The sequence below is a fragment of the Aulonocara stuartgranti genome, assembly GCF_965226115.1.
Source record: "Aulonocara stuartgranti genome assembly, chromosome: 7".
Classification (NCBI taxonomy): domain Eukaryota; kingdom Metazoa; phylum Chordata; class Actinopteri; order Cichliformes; family Cichlidae; genus Aulonocara; species Aulonocara stuartgranti.
In genome coordinates, this window is record NC_138945.1 from 13,858,179 (window position 1) to 13,875,356 (window position 17,178).

At 38.0% G+C, this 17,178-nt stretch overlaps 1 protein-coding gene across 1 annotated transcript in view; it reads right to left on the reverse strand.

Moving 5' to 3' along the window:
* Positions 1-3,711: 3,711 nt before the first annotated feature.
* The window catches only part of LOC309710894 (zinc finger SWIM domain-containing protein 6-like), a 51,468-nt gene continuing 38,001 nt past the window's right edge, over positions 3,712-17,178 (reverse strand). Inside the window, exons 9-14 of the mRNA XM_082540748.1 lie at positions 15,769-16,029; positions 14,163-14,298; positions 12,245-12,402; positions 10,325-10,488; positions 9,893-9,974; positions 3,712-8,111 (exon numbers count right to left, since the gene is read on the reverse strand). Of these exons, the coding sequence (XP_082396874.1) occupies positions 7,246-8,111; positions 9,893-9,974; positions 10,325-10,488; positions 12,245-12,402; positions 14,163-14,298; positions 15,769-16,029 (1,667 nt within the window). The 3' untranslated portion in view covers positions 3,712-7,245. The remainder of the gene's footprint in view (positions 8,112-9,892; positions 9,975-10,324; positions 10,489-12,244; positions 12,403-14,162; positions 14,299-15,768; positions 16,030-17,178) is intronic.

A 17,178-nucleotide genomic window follows, 5' to 3' on the forward strand; every position in this document is an offset into this window, starting at 1 on the left:
GTGGAATCAGGAAAGGCTAAAATAACAAAATGAGCATTGCATGACGTTAAACTAGTTTCAAGAGAAACAATGAGTTCCTTCTGGTGATCATTCACTTGGAGGTTGTTTACTCGTTTGAGTAAACAAGTAAACACACGTTTGTTTCTTTGTTTATGAGGGGCTTGATATTACTGCAGTGTTGGTGAGTAGGTATCATCAGACTACTAAATGAGGATTTATTAAAAAATGATCAAGTTAATATATTCAAAGTAATTCAGAAAACATTCTCGTTTTCTTTAAATAACAAATGAGAATGAATTCCAGTCCAAAACTACACCGGACCAGAATAAGTTGAAGTTTGTTGAGAAACATTCACCACATAATCATTAAATTAACTGAAGTCTGAAATGAGCAGATTGGAGGAGCGTTGCTGCCCAGGGAGCTTAAGATCAACGATTAAAAACAAACTGCAATCCAAGTAATCCATTATCTTCTGTGAGTCTCTCTTCACACAAAGATAAATAAAAACTCCTGAAGTCATCTTCTCACACATGTCAATTTTCTTCTCTGACTTTTCTCAGTTCTATTTTTTCTTTTTTTAAATATCTCAATCAATCTCAATAAAAAGCTATGAAGATTTTTTAATCTAATAATACGCATTATCTAAATGTGTATTTTTACTCTGATCATGCTGAAGCCTCATTCTATATTATTTAATTCTTTAAAATTCTTTAAAAACTGTGATTATGTTAAAAGATGCTTTACTACAGCCTTGGGTCAGAGGCCAAAATAGATGTAAATAATGGAGGGAAGTGCTTCCATGTTTCTTTGAGGGTTTTTTTTTTTGCACATTCAGAAGATAAATAACACTTGTATAAAGAAAGATTCTTGGGAGACATACCCGAGATGGCTTGGTAAGCTTTAATATGATGCAAACTAACACTTTACCATCAGGGTATAACAAAAAATCTGGTCAACTCAAGGCTTATCAGTCTGTCTAGCTATGAAGCTATGAGCCATTTCACCTGTTATGATCCAAAGGAAAGTGACAATAGGTGCACTGGAGAGACAACAACAAACTAAGCGCCCAAAAAGGAAGATTTTTGCAGGTGATGGCCACAGCCCATTGTTCTCTGTTCTCCCCCCTGACTTATTTTTCTCTATTTTTGCCACTGCTAGTGTTCTTGTCACTATTGGTGGCAGAGATAGGTACGATGAGGGAGTTATTACAAGAGGAGATCTGGACAAGGCCATAGAGGGGCATCATCCCCACAGGATGTGTGAGGAGGACCAGGAATGAACAGGAAGAGTACTACTGCTTCACTACTGTTAAATTACTTTGGTCATTTTGTTTATTCTACTTGCACTGCTCTGTCAATACATTGCTGTGCTAATATGACATAAAGCACTTTAACATTCCATTTGCACATGTACATTTTCAGGTTTTAATTTAAAATTTCCCATTTTTAATTTAAATTTACTTCTTGTTCATAATGTTTTGCACAGTCAATGAGCAGTTCAGGACACATTTCACAGTGTGTTGTATTGTATGGCTATGCATGTGACAAATAAGGAATCTTGAATCTACCCTAAAAAATGACCTCCATTCTACTCATGTGTGATTTTCTTACCAGACAGACATAGTAAAACAGTTTTTAAACTGCCAGGGGTTTAACTGTCAATGCCCAACACCTATCCTTAGCTGAGAGCATGACTGGGCCCAATGGTAGAACCTAATTAACTTTGGTTACTCAAGTACAGGCTTCAATGTACTTATACTATGTTATGCCACTTCCTACTTCAGCTCCACTATATTTTGAATCTAAATATTTTACTTTATGAATCATAACTTCTTTTTTTTTTTTTAAAAGCTGGGTCATTACTTTGTAGTCTTTACTGTATAAATTTAGTGATATATAATATTTTTATGAATTCAGACAAAATAATGTAATTAATTTTATTCTATATAATTAGTGCTTTTACTTTAAAATGCTTAATTATTAAAACTTTTTTATTATTACATAAATAAGATTAAGGGATCTTATATATATAATTAATAATAAAAGGGTTTTCTTTCACCACTTTGTAAAATAGTTTTTCAGTGATGCTTAAATGACTGCGTAGTACCGCTTTTCACAAAGTCTGCATCTGAGAGCTCAAATGTATTACATTTATTTTAATTCAACATGGTATTGGCAGATGGAACAGGAAGTCTTGGTATCTACTGGCTCCACCACAAGCCTCAAAAAATTGCCCATTGCCCCCAGAAACTATGTCAGCAGGTTGGCTTGGCAGGTGAATTGATAACTCCTGGCTGAGTTAAACTAATCAAATAAACAAACCATTTAATGCAATTGGTAAAACAAAATCTTGTGGAAGTCAGTCAAAAGTAGGAAAATATTTTTTCTATCATTATCATTTTTTTTTTATGTCTTGTAGTTATGTATTACTAATTAACAACTTAATGGACAATAAAAAGAGGAAGTAATGAATCTCACTAAATGAAAAATTAATTATTTAATACTTTACTTGTAAAGAGATTTACAGAGAGAAAAGAGCAACTCGCAACAAAAATGTTATTTAAAAAAAACAATTTTAGATTCACAAATAAAAACTGTGATTTTTACGGAGAAATCTATAGGCCTTTGACCTTTGACTAAAGTCAAATTAAGAATGCAGATTATTTTCTGACATTTAATGATGAGCTCCTTCGTTTCAATTCAATTTCCTTTTCCTATTAGCTTCGGGATTCATTGTTGGATTAGCTTCATCATATAGCAGTTCTGTGAATTTTTGGTCCCTGGAGAAAAAGCTGTACTAACTACAAGTTAGCGCTAACATGAATTACACTAGCATCACTGCATGAAGCGCCAGCTTTTTTTTAGGCTTATGTTTGCTTGTGAATATATAGCATCCCAGCAGTACCAGCTAGCTAGCATTTTTGGTAAGCTAATGTGCTTGTCACAAATAAAGCTCGAAGCAGTTCAAACTTTTAGAACCACTACAGAGCCCTGTTACATTTATACAGTAAGATCAGTGGCTGCCACCTACAGCGTTTAATATAATGATTAAAATGCTGCTGTACACACGGTCATCAGTCCACATTACCACATAACTTTCTGATTTGGTTCGTCGCAGCAGATGGCTGCCCCTCCATGGGCCTGGTTCTGCTGGAGATCTTCTTGTTGGTTTTTGCCCTATATTAAAGTGCCTCGAGGAAACTGTTGTTATGAATTGGTGTTGTATAATTTAGCGTTCAAAAAATTGAGAGAGGATTATTAAAATGATAGCTGACAGTTCTGCCGTTCCTGTATTTTACGGTTTTCTGTTTTAGCAATCACCTTATGCAGAATTTAACTAAAGCTTTCAGCAGCACCAGTTTAAAAGTTGCAATATTATTTTTTAGCAATCCCATGTCTTAGGATAGCTACAAACTAAAAAGGGTTTCCAATCTACTTTCCTGATAAAGTCAAAATGACACTACTAACATACTACGGCATCTTATGTTACAAATTGGTATTACACCAAAGTACAGCCCAGCTCAACTTAAGTTGGTATCTCTTTAACACAATACATAGATCTTTTGGAAATAAACAGGAGTGTTTCTTTACATTCTGAAGATAGCGATAGTGGCTGATTATAAGCCATTTTAAATAAAAATCAATTTATTTTAAATACATTTTTAAAAAAATTACAATATGTACCTTAAAAGCAATAATAAACACAAAGACATTTTCCTCTCAAAAATCTAATTTAATTAAAGCAAAGTGTTGATTCATTAACAACTTTATAAAACAGTGATTTAGTTACATAAATAAATCGATCAGTGTATCAAATCTTAGTTTTAACTTCATGAGCATGTTGACATGGTTGCACAATCATTTACCTAATATAATAAATAAAAGGGCACATCATTCATTTCTAAACAAAAGAGCTACTAGTAGACCTCTAAGAGACGACACTGAAGAAGATGAGATGAGCTTTTCAAGCACAGAATACAGAGCCAGTTCAGCTACAAATCAAAGACACTAAAAGGCCATCATCATGGTCAGTTTGCGTATGAAAAGAGTTTGGTAGTTAGAACTCCCATTTGGTTATTTTAAAGCATTAAGACAAGGCAAGAAAGAAGGCTGTTCTTGTGTGAGGAATTCTAGAGAAATGAAGTTAAAGAGGAAGAGACAATAACATTACAATTAAATAAATTTTTTAAAAATGAAGTGGAACAGTCAAGACCTGTTGTACAGAGCAACTTTCTGTCCTGCACAAAGTCAAGAAGTGAGAAAAGGCATGGACTTCAAAAAAAAAAAAGAAAAAAAAAAGCTTCATTTTGTGAGCAAATCACTGCAGAAGGTGGAATGAGGCAGACTTGACCACAATGAGAGAACAGCAGCAGTTGGCAGCTGTATGTTGCTGCCGCTCTGCCTCCTTCAATGACTTGTAAAACCCCTCAGTACACTTCTGTGCTCTGGATAATACCCACTCTGCACGTCCACTTCCTGCCGGCCACTTTCTGCAGTTCATTTCATGTCTGCAGAGCCCAAACAGGGCCCGTAATGCAATGCCAGGCCAACGTTTAGAAGTCCCTCTGATATGTTTTATTTTTCGCTTGTTTCCAAAATTACTGCAGCTTCAAGTATTGTGTCTTACATAGAATATTCTGTCATAAATTAGTTAACATATACATTTTTTCAATATTCAGACATATACTTTCATATATACACAGGACAATAAAATGCTTTTGTTCTTTTTTCTGCCTTTTTTTGTTTGTTTGTTTGTTTGTTTCTGTTTTTTTTGTTTTGTTTTGTGTTTTTTGAGAAATCCCTGAGAATATACATAGTTTCCACGAGGATAAGAACTGCGATGGTTTGTCGTCGTGCTATCGTGGCAAATGTGTCCGTCAAATAAGCATACTGAACGTTTGCGACAACACTGCAAAGCCAAAACAACCAGCCTGGAAATGGCAGCGAAATGAATTTTGACGGTGGATTTAGAGCCTTTCTTGAGCAGATGGGTGAGGAGGCCTGGGGGGAAGAGTAAAGCTGGATCCTTTAAAAGAGGTACTCGTCACTTCAAATGGTCCATTTGGTTTAAAGCCATTTGTCTTCTCTTTGAGGCTGTGAGCATTAGCCGAGGAAAGCAGGAGCAGTGCAAGGCAGACATTTTGCCACTGGACAATACAGGAAATACACAGCGTAAAACCCTCTCACGTTTGTATGTAATGGAAAACAAAATCTTCAAACAAAGTGACAGTTTTGCAAACTAAATACATAGTTTTTGGGGTTTTTTTGACACATCAATACCAGGGGCCAGATGTATAAACAGTGTGTACAACACTCCCACAGATAAAGTGATGTTTAAAAAGTCTGGTCTATTAAAGGTACCCTGTGGAGTTTTCTTAGAAATGAAGGCAAGTGTTTCTTCCCCCATACAACATCGCAAAATCATTACACTTTATACATTTACGCTTGTTAGTAAGTGGTCTTATTATTTGCTGCCTTTGAAAGATAACTGCCAAGTTTGTTGGTGTGTTGACACAAAAAATTCTGTGAGCTACATTTAAAAACAAAAAAAATCTGCTGCATAATGATAACAGTGGTCAGCGGGGTAACTTCTAAACATCAGAAAGCAGCAAAAAATAAATAAATAAAAATGTTTGGTATTGGTGAACAGTCCAAGATTTTCAGTGTCTATACTGTTAAGACACCAAAAAGCAACAGATTTACATTTCATTTGAGCTGCATACTTGTTTTTTTATGCCATCATAAACCAGAATCATTTGAAAGTGCTTTAACCTCCTAGGACCTGGCGTCCACATATGTGGACATCACATTTTGGGTTATTTAGACCAGAATATTCAATTTTGCTCTACATGGGCCTGACATCCACTTACGAGGACATTATACTACTACTGTTCTATCAAAATTTTAAACGAATATCCTCATATGTGGCTCTTATTTTTCTTTTTTAAAAAAAAAGGTAAAAAAAAAAAAAAAATCTGGTAATTCTTTGTTTTTACATTCATCGGGCCCCAATATGCACAAATATCAAAGAGAAATGAAAAATGCATGTCGTGGAAGAGTTCGTGTCTTCGGAGGTTAAGGAAAAGACCATACAACGTTCGAGAAATAACTCTACCATTATCATACACTTGTTGTCAGTGGGAAGGAAGAACTCCCTGAACAGACTGAACAGGAACTCTAAAATGTAATTCCTGCTTATCTTTTAAACATTTAATAAGAATTATGGTTTGGCGCTACAATATCACAAATTGGTGGAGCGGTACCTATAACTTTGTGATTATATTGCAGTTCAAAGTAATACATTTAATTAGAGATCCAATTACTTAATCTATCCGTGGATCAACAGAAAATAATAGTTGGCAACTATTTAAATAATTAAAAACATTTTCAAAAGAATACTGTCAAATAAGAAAAATTGTTGCTTTTCTGTGTCTCTACTATGATGATGCCACACTGACTCCAGAATGTGGTGATGAGTGGCCATTAAAGGTAGATTCCTTCCTCTGGTTCTCGAAGGCTAAATATAATCACTAGCAGATAAAGTTTTTGGGCATTACTCTTGCTGCAGTTATGACTATGGTTGTAGCTACTGCTACTGGGGTGAAGATGATTTACAAGTTACATGTCTGATTAAAGCCCCAATGGGAACGTCTGTATTTACAGTACTGTCTTGGCCGACATCACAATTGTATGCGTTATAAGAGCAACTATCTTGGAACGAACATGGTCACAGTATAGCCATTAGCTATCCACCAGTAGCAACTAAATCTACATTCAGAATTATTTATGTGACAAAAGACTCAGTGCATTTGTATATCTATTTATGGTGAAATAAGCTGGATAAGGACAGAACCGGTATGAAAAGCCTCAAATCTCCCAAACAAAAAAGTGTGTACACTCTGTTTTAGTCTTGGCCCCGGGTGTTGCGGATATGGTTTACAGTCTTTTTTTCCCCTCCAAATTTTAAACTTTACTCTAAAACCTTTTGGGCCAGATTCTAGTGTTGGCTACCCAACACTAGAATCTGTGTGTGATCATGCTCGGTAACGTTTTAACGTCACAGTCTTAAATATTTGCCTTGAGGAAATTGTGTTATCCATCAGACCCAGCAGTCCTAAAGCACAGAAATAAGATTCACATGTAAGTTGTTTTAGGTGGATTTTCACTTCAAGTTAGAAAGGATTTTAAAAAAGGAGACAAACAAAACAACAACAACAAAAATACAATTTGGTCATATGATCGTCTTTTAACCAAATCTCTCTCGAACAAGCATCATGAGCTTCTTCTTGCCCTTGTATATCTGTTTTAGGTTGTCTATGAACTGTGTGAACTGGATGTGTCCGTCGTGTGCCATGAGAAATGTTTCTCTGGCTTTGCTGAGGAACTCGATGAACTCGCTGTAGTGGCGTGGGCTGATGTGCGTCAGCCGAGAGTGCGTTGTGTTGATGTAGGCCCCGATTGTGGCGTCCAGTAGCTGCCTGAGTGGAGTTTTGTCCAGAGACATCAGCTTTCCAGAGTTTCTGCGACTGTGTAGTGCCACCATGCCACCTGGTGTTGTTAGAGTGCACCGGCGTAAAATGTCCGACAAGACAGTGGCACACTTCACACTCTTCACCACTAGAGGGATGACGGCTGCCAGTTCGTTTTTACCCAGGGAGTGGCTGAGAGCACATGCCCAGAGCACATCATTAATGGCCGGGTGTGTGTCTTGGTTGTAGCTTAGGTTCAGGTGAGTCATGGCTAACGTTGCTAGTTTGTAGGCCCTTGCTGGATAACCGCGGTGCTCCATGTAGCGTGCTATTGTAAACAGCTGTGTGTAGTTCATTCCAGTGGCAGCTGCATCCAGTACAATCTTATAGGCTGTTTCAAAGGCATTGTGGTCCTTTTCACAGAGTGTCAAAGCTGAGAGGGCACAGTTTTGGGGGTCCTTCATGGCACACTGCAGGGCTAAGGTGCGGGCAGAGTTGGCCAGGTTCTCCTGCTGATGGCAGTCCAGATGCAGGCGGACAATAGTGCTGTTGGACATGACAGTGCTAGCCACAACACTGGTTGCTTCAGTGGGGGTAAAGAGGGTGAACCAGTTCTGCATGATGCTGTCCAGAGCAAACACGCCTAGAAAGACAGAAAAAGAAATCTTAGCTTGACAGTTAAGAGGTTTTTAAAGTGAAGCTTTCAATCGCAAATGTCACTAAGTATGCTCTACATTTACCACATTTCCCGATGAAAGTCTAGTACCGAAAGCGTGTGAAGTGTAAATCATAAGACAGGAGATCTAGTGATGCTGAAAACTGAAACATCATTATCCTTCCATGCAAAAACCTTGAACGAATCCAAGCAGAAATAAAAAGGCAATCTAAAATGACTATTATATTTTGAACCTTTCAAAACCACCGTACATATTTTATTTAACAAAACATGCAATACAGTTCTGATCTGGCCTTGTAAATGAAAATCATTAATTAAAACAGCTTATTACATTGTAATTGGACAGTTTGTTGCTAATTCCTCTGACATTATATGATTTGGCCCCCACTCCACACCAGGCTGGCATTTTCTCAATGAATCCATTCAAAGTCCGCTCACAGAAACAGGGTCCCCTTGTCACTCCCCTGCATTCACAAGAGATCATCTGGAAGGAGGGTTTTCCTCTGTAGAGCTCCCTCCCCCTGGACTTAGCTTCCTGTCCACTTCAGGGAAATCAGCCACTGGGTTTCAGTATTCAAGGCCAAACATAAGGCCCACTTAATCAGCCAACAGCCCACAATCTCCCATAATTACTGACCTTCCAGTCATTCCATCTCCCTTGCAGAGAGCTTTCCAAAACCCACTTATGAAGTCTGACCTGCTGTTTCGCAAAAGTCCCTAAATCTCTAAGCATTCACAGGCACAAACATCTTTACAATCTATTTGTAGCTAACTGTTTGCTATTCCCTTCCCACAACAGGGCACAGCAGGCCTGTCGAGCTTTTTCTACACATGTATGAGTAGACTCTGTGGTGCAATAGAAAGACAAACTGAACTGCATTGTACTTTATACAAAATTTAACCACAAGCACAGCAGCAGTGTAAGAACTGAAATAAACAGTGTGCTTAAAGAAGCAGTCCGTTTATTGCTGGTTACTCATGATAACAGCATAACATAAATGACACTCTTCTCCAACTTCATGTCTTGGACTCCTGTTTTAAGTCCACGCTTTAAGGCCAATCCTCCCTGAAGCCAACTCTCTTCTAATTGGCTGTTCCTTCCAAACATAATTTTAGTTTAATTATTAGACAGTGTAGACTGTGTTATTGTATGTTAAAGTATTCAGATACAACCTAACCTGTTACTTTTTAAGTTGCGTAACCGATTAAATGTTATTGCATGACCAAGATTTGCGCTGATTCTGTCTCATAGATGGCAGGGGAACAAACATAGATATATATAAATCTTATAAAGTTTGTATCTGTCTTGTGTGAAACTTGTATGAAAAGCATACAAGAGTGAAAACGGATATAAGATCCCTTGAAAAATTATGCAAATGAAACTTGTATGTTTTGGATACTTACTAAAACAATATATGAAAGTAATGAGAAAGTGGCCACTTTCATGAGTAAATCATATAAGCCTTATATGATTCACTATATGAAGTAGGCCACATCTTATGCAAGTCTTTTGTAAGTTTTTACTATTTCTTTTCCATATGGGACTGCTGCAATGCTCTCACTCTTAAACCTGTGCATGGCACATATAAGAGGTTTTATCCCAAAATTTCACCATTAGATGATATTAATATGCAGGTTATAATATGCAGAAACACAATTTATATAAAAAGACACCATTGACACCTCTGACACAATTAGCACTGTAAAGAGGGTGTGTGTCACGATTTCCTCTGGTATGAAAAACTCACCGACTTCAGTAGCACAGGTGACAAGCCAGCGCACCATCTCTCTCCGACGCCAGTTCAGTGTAGACAGGGTCATCCTCATCACCTTTACGAAACACAAAATTAAAGTCTGTACAGTGTGTGTGTGTGTATGTGTTCCTGTCTAGCTATCTTTGTGAGGACCGAAATCTGCATTTTACTATACTTGTGAGAACCAACAGTCACTTGTGAGGACACACAACCCGGTCCTCACAAATTTGAAGGCATTTTTGAGGCTCAAAATGTGGTTTTAGTGTCAGGGTTACAATTAGGTTATGGTTAGGTTTAGGGTAAGGGTTAGGGTTAGGCATTCATTTTTAATGGTTAGGGTTAGGGGCTAGGGAAAGCATTATGTGTGTGTGTGTGTGTGTGTGTGTGTGTGTGTGTGTGTGTGTGTGTGTGTGTGTGTTTCTTTACCTGAAGGCCCAGCTCCAGGGAAACCTTGAGCAGCGTGAGGTCAGGCAGGCTGTCCATGAGAGTGGCAATTTTGAAGGCATCCTGGGCCAGTTTAAAGATGTGGGAGGAGGAGTGGATGTTCTTCTGGATCGACTCTAACACAGTTTCTAGCTTGCGAGCATCACCTGGTAACACATCAAACAAAGCAAATGGAGAAAATACAGAATGTCACCAGGCAGGCCCTCTAATAATACCTGGGTAGTTTTCAATTACCTTCTTCTGCCAAGCTCATCCAGTGCCACATCATTATAACTTTATATATTTCTGGTAACGTTCCTGAACAAACATTTCAACATTCCCACTTCACACAGCAGCTGCTCCGGTGTGCAAAGTTCTTTACTGAATAAATGCCTTCAAGCAAGACTTGCAGTATTTGAACATTTATTGCCTGTTCAACACTATGTTTCTGTTTTTCATGTGCTTTGATCACACATTTCCAAAAGATATTTAAAGTAAAATCTTAATTAATGTAAATGGGTGAACACAGCAGAAAGTGTAACCTGAATTGTGTACTGTTTGCACGCAGCTCAGTTTGACACAATTATCTTCTAACAACTATTTAAGGTGACAGACTTTTTGCACCTTCTTTCCATGTGGTGTGTTGAAAAGGCTAAAAACACTTTCCCTTCAGATGTAATCAGGAACTACATTATTTTGAGGGTACTCTAGCTCTTACATGTCCTGGGTACCTGCAGGTTTTTTTCCAAAATAGTTTCTCTCGCTTGCCATAGGTAGCAAATTTTACTTTAGTCTTGTATGTGGTCGCACACGTCAGAAAACATTAAATACCTCTAAACTAAAGGCGAGATTGCTCTGTCAGGAGGCTGTTCAGTTTTTTTTGAGAAGTCTAAGTTGACACCATCAGCCTGAGAAGATGCAGCATCTCCTCAGCTCACTGTGCCTTCAATCCAATTTCCTGTTTATCCTGGTTGAGGCTGTTCTAATTTAATTCATTTTATCATTGAAAATAATTCCCACATACTGTGGGGAAGTACTTAAATTGGTGATAAGCAGCATAAAGGATATTACCATCAGAGCGATATTAGGGCTGTCACGGTATCAGATTTTCACTTCACAGTTTATTGTGGGGAAAAAAAGGTTGCCATCGTTTCCATGGTATCAGTTTTTAGATTTTAAACGTTTCATCTTTTTCTTCCCATTCCTTCTGTCTTCTACACAATCATCTTCTTTAGTCTTTATTGTTTCCTGCCTTTGTGTTTAGATGTTTGGTTTGGTTTTGGTTACTTCCTGTTTTACTTTGAAGGCTGGTTGGTCTTTTGTTGCTGTTTTACTTTTGCTTGTGTTCTTTTTCCCCTGTTCTGATTATTGGCCCTGCCCTCAGTGCTTTTCTATGTTTCAGTGTTTTCACCTATCTGATTACCATACCCTCCCTTTGCGCGCACACTTTCTCAAAATCAGACATTTCTTCTCCCTCATTCCATATGCGTCAAGTGGCCCCTTTTGTTTTACTTATTGGTTTTGGGTCACTTTGGGATTTTTTTGACAGTCAATAAAGTCTTTCCTTTTGCTGTTTAACCTGTATTTGTGTGTTGCATGATGAATAAACATCACCCCAAAGCCTACAGGTGGATGCTGGGGTGGTGTAGGGGTGTGTTTGATGGAGCCATCTACCTGAACTCTACAATAAATAGTAGTAGTAATTTCCCCTATATTGCAGCACTGTGAAATAAAAGATAATATTTTTCATATGTGCATTACTGACAGTATTGATGTTTCATTTTTAAATCTGATGGTTATCATGAATATCAGGTATTTCTATCTTGCCATGTGATCTGTTTTCTGTATATATATAATTCTGTTTGATCACAAAACACCTCAAAATGCACTTTTCCAATCTTGAGTCAATGTACGTTTGTGTACCTTTAGCAGCAGTGAGCATCGTGGAGGCCAGTTCACACTGTTGAGTCTCTATGTGGCTTAGAGTGAACCAGCGAGGGTATCGGTTGGGCACCACCGACACTATATGGTGAGGCCGAGACAAGTCACTAGAGGGGTTTGTGGACTCCAGGACCGGCAACCTGAGAGCAGATGGAAAAAAATTATATTAGTTCTTTATTAGACAGGAAGAGATGTGACCTCTCAGAAGAACACTTCATGGAGGTAAACAAGTTATCAGAGTGTAATGTTTCCCTTACAGGATCAATCGATAGTTTTTCAGTGCGTGTCCGCACACCTGAGCTCAGGTGGATCTTTGCCTCAGGCTATGAGCACTGAGGAAAGGATGGATTTAAAAATAACTTTTCCTTTTCAGCCAAACCACAGAGATGTTCTACCGGATATAGCTGATGTACTTTTATAATCATCTTTTGTTTTTAGGTCTGGGGGGGAAAAAAAAAGTCTGATCGATTTACATAATATAAAAATCAGAGAAGTTTAATTTAAACAAGACGAAATAAAGGTTCCCGTGGTGGTCTAGAAGCAAACCAACAGTGTGTATTTATTATTCACACATTTTTCTAAAACTCCTCCTCAGCATTCTTGAATTATTCAGTGAATATTCCAGCAAAAGGAGGTTTTATCATTAAACAGTGTCCCAGATAACTCCTCAGTCTGCCTCTCTTCTTTTTCCATCTCTAAATCATGAACCAGTGGAGACTTAAAGCGGGCAGAGAGGCAGGTTATATTAGGAGGTGGTGTTAAAATTCCAGCCTTAATCGGTCTTTATGTAAATGCACATTTTCCTTCTCTCTTTCAGGCATGCAGACTAAAACTGATCCTCTGTAGTGAACGTCTAGAGGATGATTTGGATGATGGACTGTCATCATTAACCCCCCAACTTCCTTCCTTCCAACATGAAGGAAGTCTGAATGAAAATGATCGCCTGAAAATGTTAGCTTAGCGCCACTATTTGCATGTTTTTTTTTTAGTTTCTCAGCCATTTCGTCTTGCCTAATCTAGACGTCTATTTTTTACTATGAGTTCTAGATAAAATATTTTTTGTTTAGTTTTTGCTAGCTTCATTTCCTCAAGAGATTTTGCCTTTTGTTGGCCTGTCATTTTAAATAATGTATGATTCAAGTTTCTGCAGTAATTCTGTAGGTAATAACCACAAACCTTTCTAAAGTTACACTTCAACCGTCTGTACACTTTCTTATGTGCAGGCACATGCTGCACAAGTATACATGGTGGCTACTAACGTAGGCTTAATATAGAAATATGAATCATGTATTGTAATTTCTATGACTTCCTCAGTTAAATAAAGGTGACGTTGACTTACTGCATCAGCCTGTGGTACAAAAATACCATTTTGTACACAAGACAGCCCTTATAACACAACACGCCCTAGTTCAGCTTCAGTTGATACAGCTTCAATACAATACACAGATTTTTTTTTTTTTTTAATTTAAATTTCTTTTAGGTCACTTTGGTGGTTTGTTCACATTCTGTTAACAGCTTCAGGAACTTACAATAAGTACCTTTATCACTGATGTTATACAAGTACAAAAGGTACTATATCAGTGGTGGATACTAGTATTCTGTCCTTTTTAAAAAAAATCATGTTTTCAATGGTTGTTGTACTGCCATTGAAATCACACATGAGTATTTTTCCATACAGGATATTTAGAATTAGGTCCTAAGACAATATAGTTTGGAGGTGGGGAAAAATAAAAGACAGGCGATAAAGGAAATTACCTTGAACTGTCACCTTGTCTATCCATTCAAAAACAAGCAACTGGAAAGTGAAACATCCTGTTTTCAGAATGTTGTTGGTTTTGTTTTTATGTTTTCTCATGTCTATATTTAAACTACATTTAAATATAGACAGCATGTAACTCACCTCATAGCCCTCAGTGCAATTCTATATGCCAGTTCAGCATCGTGAGGTAGCAGGGAGGTGAACAGAAACTTGGCAAAAGTGTGCATGGGGACACTCTCTCTGTAGAGTATTTCCCCCAGACCACTGTAAGGACCAGCTGGAAGAAACAAGAAAGACATGGATCAGTTCAGTCTGTACAGAGTCGACGTGAATACAGATGAGTGCAGAGAAGAGCTTCATATATGACTGGGTGGTAACCCTATGTACCAGATTGTTTCCCAGCCTGACGTTAACAAGTTTGATAGTGCTGATTAAACCCACAAAGCAAAGTCGAAGTGTGTGAGTCAGCTCTGTATCAGAGGGTTGATCACTGTGTTGGTGAAACAGAAAGCAGAAACGTTTTGCTTTTAAACTGTGCAAGAGGACATCCTGAAACATGTCAATATGCATGTAGTTCTAAAGAAAATGAAACAGCTTCTAGGAAAAGCTTTCAAGTGCTGGTGTGGTGGCACAAAAAGGGCTTATTTAGTATAATTGCTTCTATTAAATTCAATATTGGTTTTCTCTAAGACAATAATTCAGTTAAATTAAAGAAGTTATTGGATTTAATTGAAATGCTGGGCTCATTCTCAATTTTCTCATGCTTTATTTCTTTATACTTTATAAATAAAAGAGCTAAAATGTGTTAAAAGAAATAAAGATTTACAGACTTTGATAATATATATTAAAATGATTATTTCCTTCACTTTTTTAAGCCTTGCAGCTGTTAGTGGATAACTGCCCTGTTCTTTGTGGAATATACACTCCAAGCTCACTGGTTTTTACTTCGTATTCAAGTCTCTTTTTAAAAAAGAAAAAGAAAATCACAATTATGTAGTTTCATTTTTAAATTCTCAGATCACCTGGAACAGGTTTTTCTACACTAAAATAAATAAACTATTTTTAACTGTAAACGAATATACATTTGGTACTTCTGGCAGATTATGGTTTTTAGTGAAAGTTCAGTTTTCCATTAAAAAAATGGATCTTTTTAACATCTTAACCTGGAATCTGAAAACAATTCGCATGAAAAGACTAAAAACAACAGTGAGTTAAGTTTGTTCTGCTGTACGTGAGAAGTAAACTAAAACAGACTACAATGTGTGTCCATAGCAAAGAAAGATCATGTCGCACAATACAACAGTGTTGACTCATGGATGTGCTTTTAATATGCTTTTGGAGAACAGCAGAGCTTTCTGGCACAGGAAATGTCAGCTTTTAGTACGCTTTTGCTGACAATAGAATAGAGTAGAATATCACAAGATTATTTTGTGTTGACATTTTTTTCATACTATCAGGACAGCGAATAATTTTACCCAATAAACACAACCATGGTGTGCAAAAGACATATTGGCAGGAAAACTAAAGCCATAACATACACACAGACAAATACACAGCGACAACAGACTGACAATGCAAACAAGTCCACAACTGTAAATACGGGACTCCAAACGAAGCGTAAACGTACATGTACAGCACAGAACCTGCAAAGTACACAGAGTTAACAACCTTGTACACACAGAGTCTGTTCTTTAAGCTCACTGTTCGAAAAAGCAGCTTAATGTTGTTAAAGTTGGGTCCTACTCACCCTCTAGCAGTAAGACAGCTTGCTTCCGGAAGATCTTCACCAGCATGTCATTTAAATCAATTTCTTGAAGCTTGCCCAATAGTTGCTCTTCATTGCGACACACTTTCTCCTGAGCGTAAAGGCCGTCTGGCATCACTCTCTGCTGCCCCAGTCCAATGAGAGCTGTCTCCACGGCCAACGACAGGAAAGACTCTCCTTCTTCCAAGAAACGCTGCGCTGGGAAAACCGGATGCTCCGTCCATCTGCCTGAACCCAGCGAGCCTGAGGGTAAGAGAGAGAGTTGGGAGGAGGACAGGGTGAGAGATGACTTAGCAAGGACAATGTCCCCTTTGGGGTGCAGATTGAGCTGAGTATTGATAAATCTACTGATCTGTTTGTTCATTCTCGTGTTCCATTTTCCTCACTGTGTACCCTCCTGATGGTAATCATGTGTTTTAATGGTTTAATGATGTCTTGGCAGACCTTACAGTTCATCCCAGGAGAATTAACAGTCCCTAATGAGCGCGCGCACACACACACGCACAGTTATAAATAGCACAGGCTTAATTGAAAACCTTCCCACCAAAAAAAAAGCCTTATATTCAATACAAAAAGTTCCTTCACTTCTTGAACTCATATTGACAACTCATATTTTTACCCATCAATCTACACTCAATAAACCTTACGAAGTAAAGGTCCAAGAGTCTCAATGCAAACCACCACAGCTGAAGTGTGTATGAGCAGTGTATGTATGATACACAACACTTTGGTATCAAACAATTTCTCTTTATAGTTGGTGCTTTGATACCATCTAATCTTTTCATAGAGTTCGTCATACATCTAAAAAGAGAAGCCCTCTGCAGAGAAAAAAAACATGCAAACCAACTCAACAGCACTGCACTAGTTAGACCTTTACAGTAAAACAGCTGGATGAGTCAGTCTGAGCAAAATATTTATGACTGCTAAGAGCTTAAGAAATTGTATATAAAGGGCTGAGAGAACACGAGGAAAAAAGACAGCTAAGTGAAGGATGGTGGCAGTAGCTCCCTGCTGTGGTGGTGCTTCTAAGAAGGGGAAAGGGTAAGGGAGATCAGTTAGGACTAAGAGAATAAATGCAGCCAAACAGAATTTCTTAAAGAAACCCCCCACCCCCCCCCCCCCCAGAGACCAAAGACTGGGACTACAGTTCAGCTTTTAGCGTAACAAGAATCTAAACTGGCAAAGATAATAATTGAATGGTCTCAGGACAAGTCTTTAGGGCTGAAGTTGAGTGTCTCAGCCAACACCCCACAGACTACCTGTGGAAAACTCTGAATACAGCAGTTCAGATGCTTGCCATGCCATCCTGCCAAGCCTGACAAGAGGTAGAAAACAAAATGGGATGAACTGCCCAAATCTAGGTGCTGCATCTTGGAGACCTCCACCCTCGAC